Source organism: Octopus sinensis, linkage group LG6 (assembly GCF_006345805.1).
Source record: "Octopus sinensis linkage group LG6, ASM634580v1, whole genome shotgun sequence".
Taxonomy (NCBI): Eukaryota; Metazoa; Mollusca; class Cephalopoda; order Octopoda; family Octopodidae; genus Octopus; species Octopus sinensis.
Window position 1 is genome coordinate 21,849,502 of NC_043002.1, and position 23,235 is coordinate 21,872,736.

The 23,235-nt window shown below is 40.5% G+C and overlaps 1 protein-coding gene and 1 long non-coding RNA gene across 2 annotated transcripts; one reads left to right on the forward strand and one right to left on the reverse strand.

The window, feature by feature from the left end:
• Positions 1-523: 523 nt before the first annotated feature.
• LOC118763842 lies at positions 524-23,087 on the forward strand. The gene is made up of 3 exons (XR_004999589.1): positions 524-648; positions 8,268-8,273; positions 23,059-23,087. It is a non-coding gene; the product is annotated as an uncharacterized LOC118763842 (long non-coding RNA).
• LOC115213370 (zinc finger protein 525-like) lies at positions 17,822-19,158 on the reverse strand. Its single transcript, XM_029782314.2, has one exon. It carries the CDS (start codon positions 18,862-18,864, stop codon positions 18,127-18,129), a length of 738 nt encoding a protein of 245 aa, XP_029638174.1. The 5' UTR covers positions 18,865-19,158; the 3' UTR covers positions 17,822-18,126.
• Positions 23,088-23,235: the final 148 nt, after the last annotated feature.

Consider the following 23,235-nt stretch of genomic DNA (forward strand, 5'->3'; position numbering starts at 1 on the left):
TAAGTTCAGTTAGTCCTATTTGGCGTGTTTGTGAGTCGGTAACTATGCTGCATATGCGTCTTGCCATACTATATTCCGGTACCGTGCACCGCTTCACAACATAGCATGGTATATATATATATATATATATATATACATGTAAGGCGGCGAGCTGGCAGACACGTTAGTGCGCCGGGCGAAATGCTTAGCGGTATTTCGTCTGTCTTTACGTTCTGAGTTCAAATTCCGCCAAGGTCGACTTTGCTTTTCATCCTTTCGGAGTCGATAAATAAAGTACCAGTTTCGCACTGGGGTCGATGTAATCGACTTAATCCCTTTGTCCTTGTTTGTCCCCTCTATGTTTAGCCCCTTGTGGGCAATAAAGAAATACATACTATATGGAATGTTTCTTTTTATGTGGGATGGGTGGCAGGAGTAGAAATTTAAATATTGGTGTGTGTCGGCTTTCTTTTTTTTTTTGTAGTAGATGTCTGTTAATAGTCCTACAAAGCTCCAAAATGGGAAGCATATTAAACAAATATTGCACAAAAGACAGTAAACGCCAAGACAAAAACCTGAAGAAACAACTAACAAGAGCGAAATTCTCATCAGAGACTAAAACTGAATTCTCTGTAAAAGAGTGTGGAAATGGTAGATGTGGGATCTGCAGTAACCCCATCTACAAATATTTTTAAAGGCGGCGAGTTGACAGAATCGTTAGCGTGCTGGTCGAAATGTTTAGCGGTATTTCGTCTGCCGTTACGTTGTGAGTTCAAATTCCGCCGAGGTCACCTTTGCCTTTCACCCTTTCGGGGTCGATTAAATAAGTACCAGTTACGCACTGGTTCGATATAATCGACTTAATCCGTTTGTCTGTCCTTGTTTGTCCCCTCTGTGTTTAGCCCCTTGTGGGTAGTAAAGAAATAGGTATTTCATCTGTTGCTACGTTTTGTGTTCAAATTCTGCCGCGGACGACTTTGTCTTTCATCCTTTCAGGGTCGATGAATTAAGTACTAGTTACTCACTTGGGTCGATCTAACCGATTGGCACTCTCCCCACAAATATGTATATATATGCCTAGGGTAGAAAAGAATATATGGAAGCTTAACAGTGCTAGCTTAACTAGAGTGTTTGCCGCTCGAGGCGGCCCTTCCGTTTGCACCCCCACATAAAAAAAGCACATATTGTCTACAGCAGACCTTTTAAAACTGCCGCCTGGAGCACTCCTTTTTAAGCCTAGTAATCTTTTTAATCTAGTAATCATGCTATCGGTCTCTTTTGTCGAGCCTTTAGGTCACGGGGACATGAAGGAAACAAAACGGGTAGTCAAATAGAAAGTGTAAGAAAAACAAATACATGCACACACACACGCGCACGCACGCACACACATACACAATCAGCGCCCTTCCACACAGCTTCCGTTTCCGTCTACGAAATGCCCTCACAAGGCATTGTTCAGTTTGGGGCCAGAGTGATGGAGACTTGCTAAAGTGCCTCGCTGTAAAAACTGATCTGAAATTACATGGTTGCAAAGGGAGCTTCTTAACTACGCAGCCATAAAAAGACAAATTCCTTAGCTCTCCACATTCCACTCTCAGCTCTGTTGAAAGTTTCGTTCCTGAATCTTGGCATAAACTTTCACCTCAATCAAAAATATTACAGTAACATTAAAAGATCGCACTTAAATTACTCTGTCTCTCGAGAGTCTTAGTGATAAAACTGTCATAACAATTAACGTCAAACTGCAAAACTTTAAGAGTGTAAAAGTCAACAATACACCGATACAAACAAAACAAAACCTTATTTAACACAAACCAGAAACTACCTCTCCATGAACTGGCAATAATAAAGAGAAATGTAATTTGAAAATATATGTGGAACGTGTTTCATGTCGTAGACAAAGACAAATGTACTACAAAAATATTATTGTATTTTCCGACGTACAAGTCGTTCAAGTATATAGTGTAAATACCTAGTGTAAACATTCAAACCTCATTATCTTTTCACAAGGACGTTTTGTCCTCTAAAGTTGCCTTGGTGTATAAGTCAACATACCGCTTTGGCTGTAGATTTTGGTCTGAAAACTTCAACTTGTATTCCAGAAAATGTTTCAAATTAGCAAAGATATATAATATACAGTGTCTTACAGATAAATTCAAACAATTTTTACGAGGCGTAAAACTGGTTATAAAAACTAAAATAATGGTAGCAGACAGATATAATATTAATGTACCATTTATTACAACAAAATCATTTGTCACTCAAAATGATCACCCTTTTGGGAAATTATTGCCTCAACACGAGAATGATTTTCTTTTTCCGCAGCTGCCGCAACCTCCAATTTTTGATTTTATGTGTCTTCAAACTTTTGACACTTGTCCTTACTTGAAGTGCGCCCATAAAAAGTAATCGAGAAGGTTGAGATCTGGGCTATTACTGAGCCAGATGTTGGCCCTCACAAAAAATGGCACCTTCTGACCAAGGAAAGCCTGTGATGCTTTTGGCCCATGACATGGTGCAGAATCCTGGATAAGCACCACATTGTCTAGCCCAAATTTCTTATTTCTTTATTGCCCACAAGGGGGTAAACATAGAGGGGACAGACAAACGGATTAAGTCGATTACATCGACCCCAGTGCGTAACTGGTACTTAATTTAACAACCTCGAAAGGATGAAAGGCAAAGTCGACCTCGGCGGAATTTGAACTTAGAACGTAACGACAGACGAAATACATATTTCTTTACTACCCACAAGGGGCTAAACACAGAGGGGACAAACAAGGACAGACAAACGAATTAAGTCGATTACATCGACCCCAGTGCGTGACTGGTACTTTATCGACCTCGAAAGGATGAAAAGTAAAGTCGACCTCGGCGGAATTTGAACTTAGAACGTAACGACTGACGAAATACGGCTACGCATTTCGCCCGGTGTGCTAACGTTTCTGCCAGCTTACCGCCTTATTTCTGCACAAATTTCTGTTCCATTCAAAGTAACAGAGAGTTCCTCAGAATGTCTAGATACTCCTTTGTGCCGATCTTCAAGCCAGACTCAATGAAGTGTGAATTCATAACACTTCCATCACTCGTCACGGCACCAAATACCATTACAGAGCCAGGATTTTTTGTCTCAAACACAGGGGGGATGTCATAAGGGTTATATGTTATCACGCAAGAATTTCTTCGACTCACCTCAGTGTCCACAGGAACTTCTCGTCTACAAACACGATAGTTTTTCTTGCACCTTGATGTTTGATGAATGACAGAAGCTTCGGACATCTCACGGCTCTGATTGCTTTGGTCTTGGCTGTTAGGAGGTAAGGTGTCGTCGAACATAGCTAGTCATGCCAAGGTTCTTGTTCACAGCTCTGGACACCATGGAAAGGAACACGTTGCGTTTCTTTGCAAGAGTTGTCATGGATGTGGATGGGTTGGGTTCAATCGAGCGTTTGAAGCCAGCGAGAAACAATGGATTGCGTTTGGAATCACTTCAAGTCTTGTGTTCTTTTCTATCAATCTTTTCCTCTTCTTTAAATTGTTTAAAAACACGATAAACTGTTGCTTTTAAAAGTTTCCTCAACTTGACAGTTTTATTGGCAATGTGTCCGACGTGCGCCAAAACAACAATGGCGGAACGATTCTGTTGTTCAATGACTTTCTGTTGTCGAATCAGTTCGCTATTTACCTGAATAATAAAGAGGAAGATTACATTTTCAAGCAAACAAGGTTTTACAGTTCTGTATTTAAAAGATGAGGAATTACGTACATTATTTACATTTGACGGATATTTGTCCTCGTTTTGTTTGATGAGCCTGATGAAGGATGGAAGGCATATCAGCCGAAACGTTGTTAACAACAAACAAGCTGAGAACAAATATCCGTCAAATGTAAATAATAAACAAGCTTTTATCAAAAAATGAAATGCTAAACCTACTAAGTCTACCGCTTAAAATTGGTCTCACTTTATCTGCAAGACCCTGTACTTGGTGTACTGCAAGAACTCAGAGCCAGCTCAACACATGAGACGAATTATACGATCACCAAGGGAGCTAGAATTTGGAGGCAGCAGAAATTTCTGAACAGCTTAAAGTTTCGTGATTCAACTAAAAATAAAAATCTCAGATATAATTTTTTCTACTATAGATGCAAGGCCTGAGACTGTTTTGTGGGAAGTGGTGTAGTCGATTACCTATCCAGTATTTCATTGGTACTGATTTCATGGGCTTTAGAAGGGTGAAAGGCAAAGTGGAAGTCGGGCGGCATTTGAACTCATATAGTAAAGACAGACGAAATGCTGCGAAGCGTTTTATTCAGTGTGCAGACGATTCTGTTAGCTCGTTGCCTTAAAAAAATCTCAGAAATAATAATATCAGATAAGGTTCCTCCCGGAACAGACTTGGTGCGAAATATTTAAAATTTTACGAGATAACATATTTACTCGGTGATTATATGATAAAAAAATACTGTAAATTTCTTGTACGCAAGTTAACTATAATTTTTAACTGTATTCCTCAGTTGGTGTAAAAGAGGATGGTGGTTGGAGGTATTTGAAGAAAAAAACTTACTAAAGGAGGTGCTACAGTATAGAACGGGTGGAAAAAAAGCACACGTACGTTGTACATCTAGGAGAAGGTGGTACATGGTAAGTGATGGAAAACGGGTGCACATTTTAGGGCTGGCGAAAGAGACGCACATTGTAAGCCAGAGAAAGATGGTGCACAATGTAGGGCTGGAAAAAGTTGGTGCACATTGCCGCCAGCCTGGAAAAAAGAGGAACCTACTGTAGGGGTGGGAGAATGGAGTACATATTGCAAACCAGGGAAAAGGAGCGCCTATTGTTGGACTAGAAAGGGGCGCACACTGTAGGACTGAGAAAGGGAGTGCCGATTGTCCGGCTAGAAGAAGGGAGCACGCATTACTGGGCTAAGAGAATGGAGTTCTCATTGTAAGCCAGAGAAAAGGGTACATATTGTAGGACTGAGAGACAGGAGCGTACATTATACGACTGGCCTAGGGCACTAGATATCCTGCTACTGGCTCTGCAAGACCCATATACAATCTGGTTACAGAAAGAATACATACATCATTTAAAACTCTTAACTATCACACCTAAGCATATTCATAGAAAACATTACAAAAACACTAGAATCTAAGACCTTCACATCTACATTGGTATATGAGTAGGTAATTTTAAAGAAAGATACGCGAAACACTAGTCTTCTTTTCGATACGTAGATAAGAATAAAGCCACAAAGTTAACTAACCATATCTAGGACCTGAAGAGAAACTGTACCCCACATACCATCAAGTAATTGATCGTGGAGTGATCTACGTCATACATTAATGAATCAATAAGATACAGGCTTTGTGTAACCGAATAGTGTTATATTCTTTTTATATCTAAGAACTCCATGGACCCTCTAAATTCCAGATCTGAAATTTTTATTAAATGTAAATATGTGAATAAATTTTTTTTGAACTGGAGGCTACAAACCTCTCCAAATTAGGCATGCAGTCTTACAGACTTTGACCTTCCTGCCATAGAGTTAATTTACACCAACCATATTAATTCTGATTCGGATGCGCAAACGGATTAACTTGCGATTTTCGTTTTTCCTGTTTCTTGTTTTCTCATTCTACTTTTGCTTTCATCTTCTTTTCATGCTTACTTGTTTTTTCTCAAAGATCACCGTTCGTTCTCGTTGTATATTTGAGACTGAAAATTGCTTGGAAACAAATAGCATGCTGCACAAACTTATCACTTCATTTCGTATAAAATGAAGCTAATAACAGCTCGAATTTAAATACTGTTTACATTAAACGATATTCATCTCTCACTGGACGGAATATGTTTTTTGTTGATCCCACCAATAACGGATCAGTAAATGATATAAATAATTAAATAAAAGTAAGACGCATGCAAAACCTTCTCTATCAACCTTTTTGAATCAACAGTGATGCTCGATCCTCCACTGTCACAAACGCCGGAAGAAGTGCTTCCTATTCTGGTCAGTGAATCTGAAAATGCTCTCAAACTGACGAAAACAGACAAAGCTCCAGGAAAATATGGCATAACTACAGTGATGTTAAGGAGCGGAGGCAAAAACGGTGGAAATACTTTCTGCGCTTCAATTACTATCTGATAGCTGTGGAAAGAGTTGAATAACATCTCGATTCAAAGTAAGGGTGATAAAGATCTAAGAAACTACCGACCCATATGCCTCTTGCCTCACCCCTATATTACAAGGACTGTGGTCACCAGGCTATCGAAACATTTCGATGAGCAGCAGCCGAAAGAACAAGCAGGTTTCTATAAAAACTACGGGATGATGTATCGCATATATACTCTAACACAGCTTGTAGAATGAGCGAAAGAATACAAGATGCTCCAGTGCATTGCTTTTGTTGACTGCGAAAAGGATTTTAATAGCGTCGAGATGAGGACATTGCTGAAATCTCTGGAAATGCAAGGTGTCAAGGAACAATACATCAAACTGCTCAGGGATACGAATTCCGGATGCACCTCTGATATAGCTCTGTTGTCATCAGATGTAAGAGAAAGGCGTCAAAAAGGTGTTACCGCCTCTCAGTTTTTCAGCGCATGTCTGAAAACGGTCATCAGAGATGTTGGATGGACAAGCAGGTGGATATCCACCGTCAGTTACTACCACTTGTACTTACATTCACAAATGAGATTGTGGCTTTCTTCGAAGAGGGAAGAACATCGATTGGCTGCAATGCAAAGTGCTGTGTATAGATCCATGCTTAAAGCATATTTGAAATGGAGTAATTCAAAAACAGAGCGAAATATCGGAAGTAGAAGTTCCGTTGGGTTTGCAAGGTTCACCCGTGTAGTTGCCGAGTGGTACCGAAGGGATCGGAAAAAGCCACTCAGAAGGCCTCCACAACGATGGGAAGACGGTTTAGATCAACAATTTTGGCCAAGATCGAAAAGAATCGCACAATCAAGAAGGAATTGGAAGCGCATTGTGACCAGCGTTATATAACATCCGATAGTCCAGTCTTGTCCACACAGAGATACAATGATATACATACATTATGTGTGTGTGAGAGAGAGTAAGAGAGAAGTGTGTGAGTATAAATGATCTGATGCTAGAGGGTCATTAGATATCGGCTGATGTATATAGGGGAGACAACTAAGCAAATGTTATGAAAAAGGTATGTTAACTGAAGATATGTATAGTCAGTCGAAAGTATAAGGAGTGACGTTAGCACTCAGAAGATGCTGGAGACTGAACCCCTTCAAATGAGATGCTAACAGATTGTGATGAGTTGTTAATAACACCTGATTTAGGAAAACGTGGAAGCATCGCTTATTTGAAATGTTGATAATGATTGATTTGCACTCTCAAGTAACATCTGGTCGAGCTGTCTTATGATGATAATAATAATAATGATGATGTTGATAATGATGACGACGGCGAGCTGGCAGAAATGTTAGCACGCCGGGCGAAATGCTTTGCGGTATTTCATCTGCCGCTACGTTCTGAGTTCAAATTCCGCCGAGGTCGACTTTGCCTTTCATCCTTTCGGGGTCGATTAAATAAGTACCAGTTACGCACTGGAGTCAATATAATCGGCTTAATCCGTTTGTTTGTCCTCTCTGTGTTTAGTCCCTTGTGGGTAGTAAAGAAATAGGTATTTCGTCCGCTGCTACGTTCTAAGTTCAAATTCCGCCGAGGTCGACTTTGCCTTTCATCCTTTCGAAGTCGATCAATTAAGAACCAGTTGCGTACTGGGGTCGATCTAATCGACAGGTCCCCTCCCACCAACTTTCGGGCCTGTGCCTAGAGTAGAAACGAATAATGATTATGATGATAAATGCGAAGAACCTTCTTTATAGATCCTAAACTACATGTACAGCTTCAGAGAACTTTTAACGTATTTTTTGGTCTAAGGGAAACAACTCTTTGAAGGCTATACGTAAACGTTACCGCTGTCCAAATAAACAATTCTGCAGTTTTTAGATTTAAAAACATTGGTAAGTATAATTGTGTGACATATGTGGTATATTGCTTACTTCTTCTTGCTGAATCATTAGCACGCACGACAAAATGCTTTTGTGGCATTTCGTCTCTCTCACGTTCTGAGTTCAAATTCCGCCGAGATCTATTTTGTCTTTCATCCATTAAGAGTCGATGAACTCTGGGGTCGATGTAATTGACTTATCCCCTACTCCAAAATTTCAAGCCTTTGCGCCTTTTGTAGAACGAAAAGGAAAAATTCAATTGAGCTATATCTTTCCTTAAACGATCATAGATGCCCAGTCATCGGTCGAAGATTTGATAATAAAGTTTGTAGAGCCTTTAGCATAGTTCACTTATTATTATTAGAGTGGGAAGGCGGCGAGATGGCAAGAACGTTAGTACGCTGGGTGTAATGCTTAGGAGTATTTTGTCTGTCTTTACGTTCTGAGTTCAAAATCCGCCGAGGCCAACTTTGCCTTTCATCCTTTCAAGGTCGATAAATTAAGTACCAGTTACGCACTGGGTCGACGTAATCAACTTAATCCCTTTGTCTGTCCTTGTTTGTCCTCTCTATGTTTATCCCCTTGTGAGCAATAAAGAAACAAGGAACGTTAGTATGCCGGGCGTAATGTTTAGGAGTATTTCGTCTGTCTTTACATTCTGAGTTCAAATTCCACCGAAATCAAAAATTTTTGTTTATGTTGCTCAAGTTTACTCAACTGCAATGAGCAACGGCCAGGTGCTGATGTAGCCTTCTTTGTCTCCATCTCTTTCATCCTGGCTTGTTGAACTCTTTTGTCCTGGTTGTAGAATATAGAAGGGAGTGAGATAGTGTCTAGAGTGTCCATGTTGGGACTACATATGCACACACACAAAAAGAAAAAGAAAAATAGCGGAAATATGATATGTATACGAATTTTTATTGCAAGATTCCTGATATAGCAAGCCTATTTTGCTTTGAGTAGAAGGGATGGTAGATGGGGTTAACATCATAAAATTAATTGAAATCCACAATTAATAGGAATTCAATATAATTGTTTTATTTCAGTGTCATAATTAAACCTTCATTCTGTTTCCAAGAACATCAAGTTAGTCAATACAGACCATTTGGAAAATGTTCAGTCCATCCTTCACACATTGTTTCATTGTCTGTGATATGTGTTTTTCCACCTGTTGTGAGATTGGGGAAAACAATTGGGCTGTAAATCTGTTTACAAAAAATTCTTAATGTGTTTGTGACTTCAGAGACCTTTCTTCAAGTCAGTTGTTTTTCATGAGCTTTATTTTTTATCAGATCTCTGAGCATCAGACTTTTTGACTGTGATTTAAAGTCTCAGCTGATCACCTTAACTTATTTTCCTCTTGCACACACACACAACTAATGTGTGTAGAGTTAGATGTGCAACTTCTGTTGTATGAGTCAGAACTCCACATAGATTAACATCATTTGGTCAGCTTCCAGTATAATGGTTAGTCTACTAATGTGCTTAGTGGTGTTACTAGTTATGATATAAAGAGCATCTGTAGGTGGAAGATTAAAATAAAGTCAAGTGTACAAAGTGCCGAGCTCTAATTGTGGAGGGTACCTGTGGAAGGGGTAGACCCAAGGAGATGTGGGACAAAATGGTGAGAAAGCATCTTGAGCTGCTGGGCTTCACTGAGGAAATGACAAGGGACTGGAAGATGTGGGGATTTGCTGTACTTAGCGTTCATAATAATTTTTCTATCGCCTTGGCTTAACAGCCCTAACCGTTTGTTTTTACTGTTTTGTTCTCACTGTCTTGTTCTTGTTACCACTTTCACCCTCCGCAAAAAATCCCAAATTTTATTTAATTTGCTTTGCAGGAAGGACTGTTCCAACCAAGTCGTGTCTTGTCCTTGCTTTTGAAATTCAGAGTAGATGAAACAGGGACAACTGAAGAAGGGGAATATTCTCTATGTTGCATGTCTTGTTTCTCTGTTTGTTTTTTCCATTGTTCGAAAAAACGTTTGTTTCTATGTTTTTGTTTCTCATTGTGTTCAATGTTTTTTTTATGCCCTGTACCCATATATGCATGTATATATACATATATATGTATTTAAAGCAGCAGAAAATTCTACAAAACCTGTTACTCTGAGTTTCACGTTGCCGTTCATCAGACAGTTTTTGCTAGAATAGAACCGATATGTCAACAGGTTTTATAGAATTTTCTGCTGCTTTAAAAAAAGCATATTACTGGTATTTGAGTACTCTTTTTTTCCACCTTGTTTCACATTTATGTGTTTACTCCGGTACATATATATGTAGGTATGTACATATATGTATGTATATATGCATATATTTATATGTTATTTATATTATTAAGTAAAACTGCTGTCTTCCACACATACAGGCTTGTCCTTCAGGTGCTGGTGCCACTTAATAAAGCACCTGTGCTGGTGGCACATAAAAAGCACCCTTCACACTCTGCTAAGTGGTTGGTGTAAGGAAGGGCATCCAGCCATAGAAACCATGCCACAACAAACAATTGGGGTGTGAACAGCTCCCAGCTGGCCAGCTCTGTGTCAAACTGTTCAACCCATGCCAGCATGGAAAGAGGATGCTACACGATGATGATGCTGACGGTGATGATAAGTATAAATTATTAATTCCTACATACATTTCACCATTATAGCAGTTATTTGGAACTCAAAATTGGATGTGCCAAATCATTCAGATGCCTAACTGTAAGGGATCATTAGGGGAAGAGATCAAATACCTGATGTTAGGCACATAACAAGGCACTTTAAAAGTCCATATATGATGAGTTTCATAGTGATATGTTTAACAGTGAAGGGATCCCTTAGTATTCTATAGTTAAGGATAAGACAATCTCTCATATGCTGGTGCCATGAAAAAATGCAGCCAGTAGACTCTGTAAAGGGGTTGGTGCTAAAAAGGCACCCATGCTATAGAAATCAACCATCATCATCATCATCATCATCATCATCGTTTAGTGTCCGTTTTCCATGCTAGCATGGGTTGGACGGTTCTACTGGGGTCTGTGAAGCCAGAAGGCTTCATCAGGCCCAGTCAAATCTGGCAGTGTTTCTACGGCTGGATGCCCTTCCTAACGCCAACCACTCCGTGAGTGTAGTGGGTGCTTTTTACGTGCCACCCGCACAGGTGCCAGACAGAGCTGGCAAACGGCCACGAACGGATGGTGCTTTTTATGTGCCACCGGCACGAGGGCCAGGCGAGGCTGGCAACGGACATGAAACGGTGCGGTGCTGGCAACGGTCGCGAAACGGGAGGTTCTCTTACATGCCACCGGCACTGGTAACACATCTGCAATTTCCATTGATCGATTTCGATTCTGATCCTCACTTGCCTCAACGGGTCTTCACAAGTAGAGTTTCGACATGCCACCGGCACTGGTAACACATCTGCAATTTCCATTGATCGATTTCGATTCTGATCCTCACTTGCCTCAACAGGTCTTCACAAGTAGAGTTTTGTGTCCCAAGAAGGGAAGGTATGCATACGTAGGCTGGTTCCATCCCATGTAGAAGGCCACGGGTTATGGACTCACTTGTCCTGCCGGGTCTTCTCGCGCACAGCACACTTCCAGAGGTCTCGGTCTCTAGTCATTTCCTCAGTGAGACCTAAAGTTCGAAGGTCGTGCTTCACCACCTCGTCCCAGGTTTTCCTGGGTCTGCCTCTTCCACAGGTTCCCTCAACTGCTAGGGTGTGGCACTTTTTCACACAACTATCTTCATCCATTCTCGCCACATGACCATACCAGCGCAAACATCTCTCTTGCACACCACAACTGATGCTTCTTAGGTCCAGCTTTTCTCTCAAGGTACTTACACTCTGCCGAGTATGAGTACTGACATTACACATCCATCGGAGCATACTGGCTTCATTTCTTGCGAGCTTACGCATATCCTAAGCAGTCACGGCCCATGTTTCACTGCCATGTAGCATGGCTGTTCGTACACACGCATCATACAGTCTGCCTTTCACTCTGTGCGAGAGGCCTTTTGTCACCAGCAGAGGTAAGAGCTCTCTGAACTTTGCCCAAGCTATTCTTACTCTAGCAGTTACACTTTCAGCACACCCGCCCCCGCTGCTGACTTGGTCACCTAGGTAACGGAAACTATCAACTATTTCTAGTTTTTCTCCCTGGAAAGTGACGGAAGTTGGTCTCAGAGCATTTTCAGTGTTTATTGTTCCTGAGCATCTGCCACATACAAAAACCATCTTCCTAGTTAGCCTTCCTTTGACATTGCTGCACCTCTTATGTGTCCATAGCTTATACTTGGTGCATCTTATAGAGTTTCTACCTACACCTTTTCTACAGATCGAGCAGGGCCATCTACCTGAAGGCGTTTGTGATTTGTCTACCTTCTTACTGATTACAACTTTGGTTTTAGCTAGATTGACTCTGAGGCCCTTCGATTCTAATCCTTGTTTCCACACCTGAAACTTCTCCTCCAGTTCTGATAGCGACTCAGCAATTAGAGCAAGGTCATCAGCATAGAGGAGCTCCCAAGGGCATCCTGTCTTGAATTCCTCCGTTATTGCCTGGAGGACTATGATAAATAGGAGGGGGCTGAGTACTGAGCCTTGGTGGACCCGTACCTCTACCCAGAATTCTTCACTGTACTCGTTTCCAACCCTCACCCTACTAGCAGCGTCCCTATACATGGCCCGCACAGCTCTCACTAACCATTCATCTATCCCTAGTTTCCTCATTGCCCACCAGATAAGGGATCGGGGGGACCCTGTCGAAGGCGTTCTCCATGTCAACAAAAGCCAGGTACAGGGGCTTATCTTTGGCTAGGTATTTCTCCTGCAGCTGCCTTACCAGGAATATAGCATCAGTAGTACTTTTCCCTGGCACAAACCCAAACTGCATCTCATCTAAACTAACTCTCTCTCTAATTAGTTGGGCTATGACCCTCTCCGTAACCTTCATCACCTGATCCAACAGCTTGATACCTCTGTAGTTATTTGTATCTAGGGCGTCACCTTTACCTTTGTAGCAGTTGACTATTATGCTGCTACACCAGTCATTGGGTATGACTCCTTTGTGTATCACCTGATTAACTATACGGGTGACTAGGCTATAGCCGACACTACCAGACATTTTGAGCATCTCTGCAGTGATTCCTGATGGGCCTGGGGCTTTCCCTGTCTTCATGCTTCTAATTGCCTTAGCTACCACGGAACTATCAACTCGGATAGCTGGTCCCTCTGTTGGGTCAACATTCGGCAGACTCTCTTTATCCCATTCATTTTCTTTATTCAGCAACCTTTCATAGTGGCATCTCCAAACCTCTCTCTTTGCATCCTCATTTAGCGCAAGTGAACCATCTTCCATGCGAACACACTTCTCTCCCACCACATCACAATTCTCTCTCACACACTGTCTTGCAGCACGAAACACCTCCAGTCTTTGGTCCTCACGGTGCAGAACATTGGCAAATTTTTTCTTATCTGCTTCCCCTCTGGCTAAATAAACCTGTCTCCTAGCTTCTCTTTTGGCAGTCTGATACAATTCCCTGCTACCCCCATTTTTCCAGACCTTCCAAGCCTGTCTCTTTTCTCTAATAGCCCTGTCTACAATATTGTTCCACCACCACGTTATTCTAGGTCGAGAGGGGACTTTGCACCAGCCACAGATCTGGTCAGTGGCTCTCAGCAGGTTGGCCTTAGAAACGTCCAGCTGTCTTCTACCCCCGTGATACTCTATCCCCTTCTACTTCGTCAGAGGCTTCAAGTAATATGTCCCTAAATCTCTGTCCATTTGCAGGATCTTTAAGCTTCCAGATCCTTCTTCTCCATATTGGTCGTCTTCTGGTTGTCCTCCTAGTCCTGATCCTAAAGTCACTAACTACCAGTCTATGTTGTGGGGTACATTCTTCACCTGGGAAGGTTTTGGCATTTATAAGCAGCAATCTCTCCCTTTGCCTTGCAAGGATGTAGTCAATTTGGCTGGTATGTTGGCCCGATCGGTAAGTGACTAGGTGGCTGGTAGGTTTCCTGAAGTTAGTGTTGCAAATCATAAGATTATTTGCATCGCAGAACTCCAGCAGCCTGGTTCCCTCCTCGTTGCGGGAGCCATAGCCATAGCCTCCATGTACGCCATGGAAGCCCCCAGCATGTCGTCCAACGTGACCATTAAAGTCACCAGCCACAAAGATAAGGTCTCTGTCGTTCGTCAACGAGGTAGTCTGCAGTAGAGTGTCATAGAATCGGTCTTTCTGTCCATCAGGTAGCCCCGACTGAGGAGCATAGGCTGATATAATGGTTGCTAAACTATGATGAAGCACTAATCTAATCTTAAGTATTCTGTCACATACTCTGATTACCTCAATTACTTTATCTACCCATTTCTCAGTGATAAGTATACCCACGCCACCAACCCCGTCAGTGTTCCCTGCCCAGAAAATCTTGTACCTGCGTTCCTTGCCTGTGAGGAACCTAGCTGATCCTCCTCTCCACCTTATTTCTTGCATGCAACATATATCCACACATCTCCGTTCAAGCGGAAATTAAACAAACAAGGAAGGCCCTGCTTGATCTGTAAAAAAGGCGTAGGTAGAAACTCCATAAGATGTACCTGGTGTAAGCTATGGAAACATAAAAGGTGCAGCAATGTCAAAGGAAGGTTAACTGGAAAGGTAATTTTTGTGTGTGGCAGATGCACAGGGACAATAAACACTGAAGATGTACAGGAAATGGATTCCATAACATGCCAGGGGAAAAAACTAGAAATAGTTGTTAGCTTCCGCTACCTAGGTGGCCAAGTCTGTAGTGAGGGTGGATGCTCTGAGAGTGTAGCTGCTAGAATAAGAATAGCCTAGGCAAAGTTCAGAGAGCTCCTGCCTCTGCTGGCAACTAATGGCCTTTCGCTCAGAGTGAAAGGTAGACTGTATGATGCATGTGTGCAAACTGCCATGCTACATAGGCCAGGACTGCTGAGGACATGCATAGGCTTGAAAGAAATGAAACTAGTATGACCTGCTGGATGTGTAATGTCAGTGTGCAGTGTACATAACAGAATGTAAATGTTCTGAGAGAAAAGTTGGACATAAGAAGAAATGTGGGGTACAAGGGAGACTGCGCTGATATGGCCATGTGTTATGTATGGATGAGGGCAGCTGTGTGATAAAGAGCCACACCGTAACAGTAGAAAGAACCTGTAGAAGAGGTAGATCCAGGAAATCATGGGATGAGGTGGTGAAGGATGACCTTTGAATGTTGGGCTTCACAGGGGCAATGACAAAAGACCAAAACCTTTGGAGATATGCAAGTAAAGTGAGATCATAGCCATGGCCGATGCTAGTGTTGCATGATCGGTCCATTTAAGTGGTGAGTGATATGATATGCTTGAGAAGATCTGTTGAATCAAGTAAAATTGAAATTGTAGCCATGGCTAGTGCTGCCTGACTGGCCTCCATGCCGATGGCATGTAAAATGCACCATCCGAATGTGGTCAATACCAGTGCTGACTGGCTCCTGTGCCGGTGACATTTAAAATGCACCATCCAAACGTAGTCAATGCCAGTGCCCCCTGACTGGCTCCTGTGCTGGTGGCACATAAAAAGCACCCACTACACTCTTGGAGTGGTTGGCATTAGGAAGGGCATCCAGCTGTAGAAACATTGCCAGATCAGATTGGAACCTAGTGCAGTCCACTGGCTTGCCAGACCTCAGTCAAACCATCCAACCCATGCCAGCACAGAAAGAGGACCTTAAACAATGATGATTGATATGATGATGATGTGGAGGAGGAGGAGGGGGATGCCAATGATAATGATGAAGATGATCATGATGTGTGTTTTTGATATAACCTTTCAATATCTCCAGTTGTATTCCCTGGCTAGACCAGGAACTGAACCAAAAATCTTTATTTTACCAACTATAACTGACATTTTAATCATTAGCCTATTATTCTGGAAAAATTATCATTTTAAGCAACAGGCAACAATAATCAAAACACCTAAGGTGTTCTGAATCAGGCCTAAGGTGGCAAAATAAAGAATTAATGTTCAATGCCAGGCCAATCAAAAGAATATCACCTGTAGACATCTAATTTAAGGAAAGCTTCCGAAAAAAAAAAAACATCAGCATTTAAATATGTTGACTGGTTGCTTAAGTTCAAAATGTCATTTGCAGTGTAGATGTAATTTTAAATAAATTGAGAATATATGTTTTATGGTGTGTGATATACATGTATTTGTCTATGTTATTCAAATACATCCCACCGGCCAGTCTAAATTATTTCTCTTAGTTCAGTTTTGCTTGAATATGCTTGAGCCAAATAAAAAGCATCCAGTTCACACTGTGAAGTGGTTGGCATTTGGAAGAGCACCCAGCTGTAAAATCCTTGCCAAAACTGATCACCTCACCTGTGCTGGTTCCACGTAAAAAGCACTCAGCCCACTCTGGTGGGGGTTGGTGTTAGGAAGGGCATCTTGCTGTAAACAACCATGCCAAAAATAGACAAAGTAGCCTGGGGTAGTCTTCTACCTGGCCAGCTCCTGTGTCAAACCACCCAACCTATGCATGATTGGTTTCCATAATGGCATGTCAGCTTTAGAGAATTATTGATTCTTGACATTATCTCCCTGTCTTACATAGAGGTGTTCTGAAGTGCCACCATTAGGTAATTGTGATACATCCTCAGGAGATGGAGATAATTTCAATAAACCAAAAAGTATGATGTAGAGTATTTGATGCACTCGGATCCGTCCGTCCATCCATCCATCTATTTAAATAGAGAGATAGGTGCAGGTGTGGCTGTGCAGTAAGAAGTTTGCTTTCAAACCACATAGTTCTGGGTTCAATCCCACAATGTGGTACCTAGACCAAGTGCCTTCTCCTATAGCCCCAGGCTGACTAAAGCCTTGGAAGTGGATTTGGTAGATGAAAACTGAAAAAAGCCTGTTGTGTATATACATGAATGTTTGAGTGTGTATGTGTTTGTGTCTCTTTGTTTTGACACTGTGTGATAGTTGTAAACGATTGTCCCTGCCATACAAGCAGTGTCATTCACTTCAAACATTCTGTGAGAAAATGTTTGTCCATGGGAAAATATTACCATACTTGGAAACAGATGAGGGTTGGTGACAAGAAGGGCATCAGACTGCCTCGTTAGATTCTGTTTGATCCATGCAAGCATGAAAAAGTGGATATTAAGAGATGATGACGACAATACATATGCAAGAGGAAAAATTAACAATATGAACATTTTTTAATTAACAATGAGTTTTATAATGTTCTATACATTCAGATATGCTTCATGCATAAATGGTTCATACATATAGATATGTTTTATAGATATAAATTGGTCAGGGGAGATATCACATTTGAGAGGAATTTTGTTCAAAGATTTTTTTCTTTCTCTTTCTTTGTTTGACATAAAATTTAAAATTTCTTTAACTGAAATATTTCTCAAAAACTAAAACTAGTGTGCAGTGGAGAAATCAGAAATTACAATTTGAATTATAATTGAAATCCAAAAGAAAAATTCTATAACTTGGTTTTGGTTTTTAATATTCAATTTATAATCCTCCTTACTTATAGAATTTTTTCTTTGAATTTCAATTTTGATTTCAGACAATGGGGAGGGGGGGGGGGCTTAGTTCCAGTGATTCCCTCTATCTCGGATTTTGTTTTTATAAATTTGAAAATTTAGAGAGAAAAACAAAGAAAATATCTGTAAAAAATATTGAATCAAAATTCCACTTTTTCTTAGAATTGGAAGTTTGGTTAACCCTTTCGTTACTGCATTTATTTTGAGATGCTCTGTGTTTCTTTCAATTACTTTAAATATAAGAAAAAAATTAGTAAAATAACTTAGTTATCATTCAGATAGTGTTAGGAACATAAATTGTGACTAAGGTTTGGTGGAAGATTTTAGTTCAGAACTTATGAAAATAAGAGATTTGAACTCAGAGCCAGAGCCAGAGCCAGTTTTGGCCGGGTTGGTAACGAAAGGGTTAAATAATATACGTATGTTAAATGTCAGAGTAACAGATCAACAACTTAGTTAGATATACTTATTCTCCCTTCTGGCTGTTGTGTACAAGCAGTCAGCCCCAAGAAAGAGCAGGTAGGGTTTGTTTTAATCTTTTTTTTTCTACATTTGTTGATTGGTCCTTAAATATTTAATATCACCAAATACTACAGTTTATCTTCATCGTGTATTCGTTCATGGAATGCTAAAACATTTTTGTGTGAGAATGTCTTATCACAGATTTGGCATTGGTAAGGTTTATTGTTGATATGAATCCATCTGTGCTCAATTAAGCTACTCTTACGGGAGAAAACTTTGCTGCAGTCTTTACAACTGAAAGACTTCACCCCTGCATGCATCTTTCTATGCCGTGTTAGGTGACCATTCTGTGAGAAAGTTTTATCACAAATTTCACAGAAGTATGGCTTTTCCCCAGTGTGTATGCGTCTGTGACGGGACAAAGAGTTGTCAACTGAGAAGGATTTGCCACAGATTTCACATTGGTATGGTTTCTCGTGAGTGTGGATTCTCTTGTGTCGGACCAAGTGGATGTTTTGTGAGAATGTCTTACCACAGATGTCACAGAAATATGGTTTCTCTCCGGTGTGAATGCGGCGGTGACGAAACAACGAACTGTTTACAGAGAAATTCTTGCCACAAATCTCGCAGGGGTATGGTTTCTCACCTGTGTGAACCCGAACATGTTTAAACAGGTCGTTGTTTCGAGAAAAGGTCTTGCCACAGATTTCACAATGGAACCACTTCTTCTTAGAAAGAATTGACTTTTCTTTTGATGCCAAACCATCTGAAGAGAATATTTCATGGTGTAATTTATTCTTGCCATTGTCTTCTTGTTTGGAATGCATTTTTTTGTATTTAAATTCAATTTTCTGACCATACAACATGGCTCTGTACAACACAATGTCTTTCTATGAATTTTTTTTAACAAATAGGAAAAAATAAGTAACAGAGTATTGTTATTTCTTCCTTATTTTTTTTAGATGAAGTGCAACAGTGAGCAAATTACAGGTGAATTTGGTGAAAACCTTTGATGTTATTTAAGGAAGGAAGAATCAAAAGCAAGAATAAATAGGGGTGTGAGTGTGTGTCTGCTTTAAACAGTAAATGATTGTGGCCTTATGGTTAGGGTGTTGCACTAATGATTGCAAGATTGTGGTCTTGATTCCTGGACTGGGTAGTGTGTTGCTCCAGTGTCTGCTCAGTGTCTACTGGCATCCCATTCGGAATGTTGTCATCTTGGTCATTAAAATATCATGGGAATTGGGTAAACTGGCCTTATGAGTTCCAGGACTCAAGACAATGCTCACTTTACTGCTTTAAATAGTTCATAAACTCTATCACTGAATTACAATTATATCAACACACAGACAAAGAGTGCACGTGTGAGTGTATATGTGTGTGCATTGTATTGGCTAACTCAGATTTGTTGTATAGCTTTCAAATAGACAAAACCCTTTCTCTCTTAATCCAACTCCTCACAGTTGTAGAATCTCTGGCTGAAATACCAGTATTTTAAAATATTAATGTCAGACAAAACCTGACCTTAAAAAGAAACTAGACAGACAAGACAGCAGAAGCATAAAGACAATAGATTATGTATCAAATATTGCTCACTAATTTGATTGGCTTTTGAGATGAAGAGCAGAAATCACAGATTAAGAGATATTTCATGTGAGATTTGAATTCATCATTTAAGCTGAATGAGCAGGAATGGCTGGGTGGTAAGTAGCTTGCTTACCAACCACATGGTACTGGGTTCAGTCCCACTGCGTGGCACCTTGGGCAAGTGTCTTCTGCTACAACCTCGGGCTGACCAAAGCCTTGTGAGTGGATTTGGTAGACGGAAACTGAAAGAAGCCCGTCGTATATATGTATATATATGTGTATGTGTGTGTATATGTTTGTGTGTCTGTGTTTGTCCCCCCAGCATTGCTTGACAACCAATGCTGGTGTGTTTATGTTCCCGTAACTTAGCAGTTCGGCAAAAGAGATCGAGAGAATGAGTACTAAGCTTACAAAGAATAAGTCCTGGGTTGATTTGCTCGACTAAAGGCAGTGCTCCAGCATGGCTGCAGTCAAATGACTGAAACAAATAAAAGAGTAACTGGAGATCAACAGGAAAGGGAATGAAATATCTGAGTGCAAAGAATAAGAAACCACTGTTGTGATGTCTAAAGTTTGAAAATGAAGTGGTCAGGAGGAAAAGTGGGTAAGAACTGTAATGTGATGGAGGTTAGGGTCACAATTAGTTTAACAAACCCCAACTAAAATTGAAGCATTTAAATTAAGTGAGCCATCTGCTTTTCAGTTGCATGATGCAACACAATGATAGGTTGAAGGGAAGCTTCACAACAATAAAAAGTGTCACAATCAGCTGAGGTGAGAAGGTGTCAAATTAGTGAGTGAAGAGTTGAGAGTTGGTATCCCATTGCCAGAAAAGCTGTGTCCATGTTATGGAAAATAGCATGGAGAACGGACGTTAAACGATGATGATGTATAAACATGTATCATTGATAAGAACATTGCAGTAAGTAGTAGGAGCACAGTATCATTAACAAGTGTTTTCTTAGCTTGCAGAGCTGAGGTGTACAATTGGCGCATGGATATGAACAAATCATTGCAGTAGGTGCTGGCAGTGTAACATCATTAACAAGTGTTTTGTTAGCCCACAGAGCTGTACAGAATATGATTTAGCTGAAGCATGAGTAGGAACAAGTCACTGCAGTAGGGAGCAGGAGCATAGAGTCATTAACAGGTGTTTTGTTAGCTCAGAAAGCTGTGAATTTGAGCCATGACTGAAACCCTCATTACCTTCTAACACCCAAAATATCATCACTGTTCAATCAGAGAAGATATGAAATAAATGATAGGAGATTCTAGAAAGTGTAATCTTTCCAGTTTCTATTCATTTTTTGTTTATGTCTTCTGTTGTAGGTACACTGGTCAGGAAATATTCTTCAGTATTCATAACTTAGGCAACAACATATCTTCATCATTATCCTTATGTTCATGTTCATTTTCATCATCTTCATGATTATCAACTTTTCCATATTTTCATTTCTACAGGAGTTAAGTACTATTTCGTATTTTCTTTATAGTCTTTTATATTATTATTAGCTGAAAATACAGAACAAAAAAAAAAGAGATGAAATCAATTCTGAACAGAAAACAATATGAAGAAAAACAAACAAAAATCATTCATATTTAAGAACAGCAGCACTTGTTTTTTAACCCTAGGTCAGCCTGATTAAAAAGCTCTATGATTAATGATCATCCCAGCTGTAATCATCCTGTCTCTTTATCAAGACTATATCACACAAAATGGGCCCCATTTTTCTTTAAAACAAAGTCTAATTTGAGGGAGATTCGACAGCTTTTTCTTGTAGTGAGTTTGACGTGGTGCAACACCACTGCATTTATATCTCTTTATAGTTCTTTTCTAAAACTGTCATTGAGCTAATAGGTCTATTGACCACATACTGGATCCACGACACACTAGTCACAGATCCAGTAATTGGTCAATAGATATCTATAAGACATAGCAGTTAAATTACCCTCACATAAAATCATTGTTTGTTCCTTCTTGAGCCATGCCTGGCCCATAGGGCCGGTTTCCTGGTTTCCTCGGCGTATAGGTTCCCCACCTGGATGGGATGCCGGTCCATTGCAGGTGAGCTGCAAGATGCAGGAAGAAAGAGTGAGAGAAAGTTGTGGTGAAAGAGTCAGCAGAAATTTGCCATTACCTTCTGCTGGAGCCACATGGAGCTTAGGTGTTTCGCTCAAAAACACACACTTCGCCCGATCTGAGATTCGAACCTGCGATCCCTCGACCGCGAGTCTGCTGCTCTAACCACTAGGCCATGTGCCTCCACACATAAAATCATACCATCTTATTAAAAGAAGGAAACAATATAATGTAGCTTGTGCATAGCTTGCAGATACACTAAGTATGAAAAATAAAAGTGTGATGGTCATAGCTGGAATACATTTGATCATGTCTACTTGACTGGGCGTGGTTTGTGGTTAAACAACAATTATATTTACTTCCAACTTTGGTACAAGGCTACAAATTAGTAACAAAAAATGACTGGTACTTAATGTATCAATCACCACTAGTCACCACTAATAAGAGAGCCTTTGTGTGTTGTCACTTGACAGCTAGAAATAGAAACCAAATTTCTATAGAAATAGAAATCAAAGGCAGCGAGCAGGCAGAAATGTTAGCATGCCAGGTGAAATGCTTAGCGGTATTTCGCCTGCTGCTATGTTCTGAGTTCAAATTCCGCCGAGATTGACTTTGCCTTTCATTCTTTTGGGGTCGATAAATTAAGTACCAGTTACGCACTGGGTTCGATGTAATTGACTTAATCCCTTTGTCTGTCCTTGTTTGTCCCCTCTATGTTTAGCCCCTTGTGGGCAATAAAGAAATAAGAAATAGAAGCCAAATTTCCCTCAAAATATTCTTTGCTGTATTATTAAAAACATGGAAGGAAACATTGAATAATGTAGTCCTAGATTCATTATTTCTGGATGGTTATGGCTGGAAAGCCTTTTGATTATAAGCCTGCTGAACTTGGGCTAACTTTGAGCAAAACAAGGAGTTATAATCAGTACACCTCTAAGAGAGCTTACCAGCATCTATGCTAGAGCCTTCACCAATACCACCACCACAGTTACAATTACTACAACAACCACCACAGACACAACAACCACAGTCACCACCAGACTTTACACCCGTTATGAGCACACTGCAACCTGCAGAACTTTCTGCGAAAAATTATCTCGAATTGTTTGTTCGGAGTGGCCTGCCAGTTGAGCTATGTTTCATGGAACCTGCTTCTTGTAAAGGATTGCTTGTGCTTGCTCTAACACCAAGTTTTAATGTGTTAAAAATAGCAGTCAAATCTCCCTCCTATCTTCCACTATATTGGGAAAGAAAAGGACACCCAGAATACTGCTGTTCTATATTCACCTGTAAAAAGGTGAGAAGGTAGTTGTAGGAACGTTGGATTTGATTTATGGTTCTGCTCAGTTAGGGCTGACCTGGGGCCTAACACCACCACCACCACCACCAACAGCAACAACAACAACAACAATAACAACAACATGACATCACCACAAGGTCCACGTCATACCACGACCATCATCAGTGTCACTACTGCTACCATCACCACCACCAACCACCACCACCAACAACAACAACAACAACGTGACTGTATCATCATCACCACCACAGCAACAATGCATTAAAAAAA

Coding starts and splice junctions, on each gene's coding strand:
- LOC115213370 (XM_029782314.2), bottom strand. CDS start 18,864: ATGTTGTATGGTCAGAAAATTGAATTTAAATACAAAAAAATGCATTCC.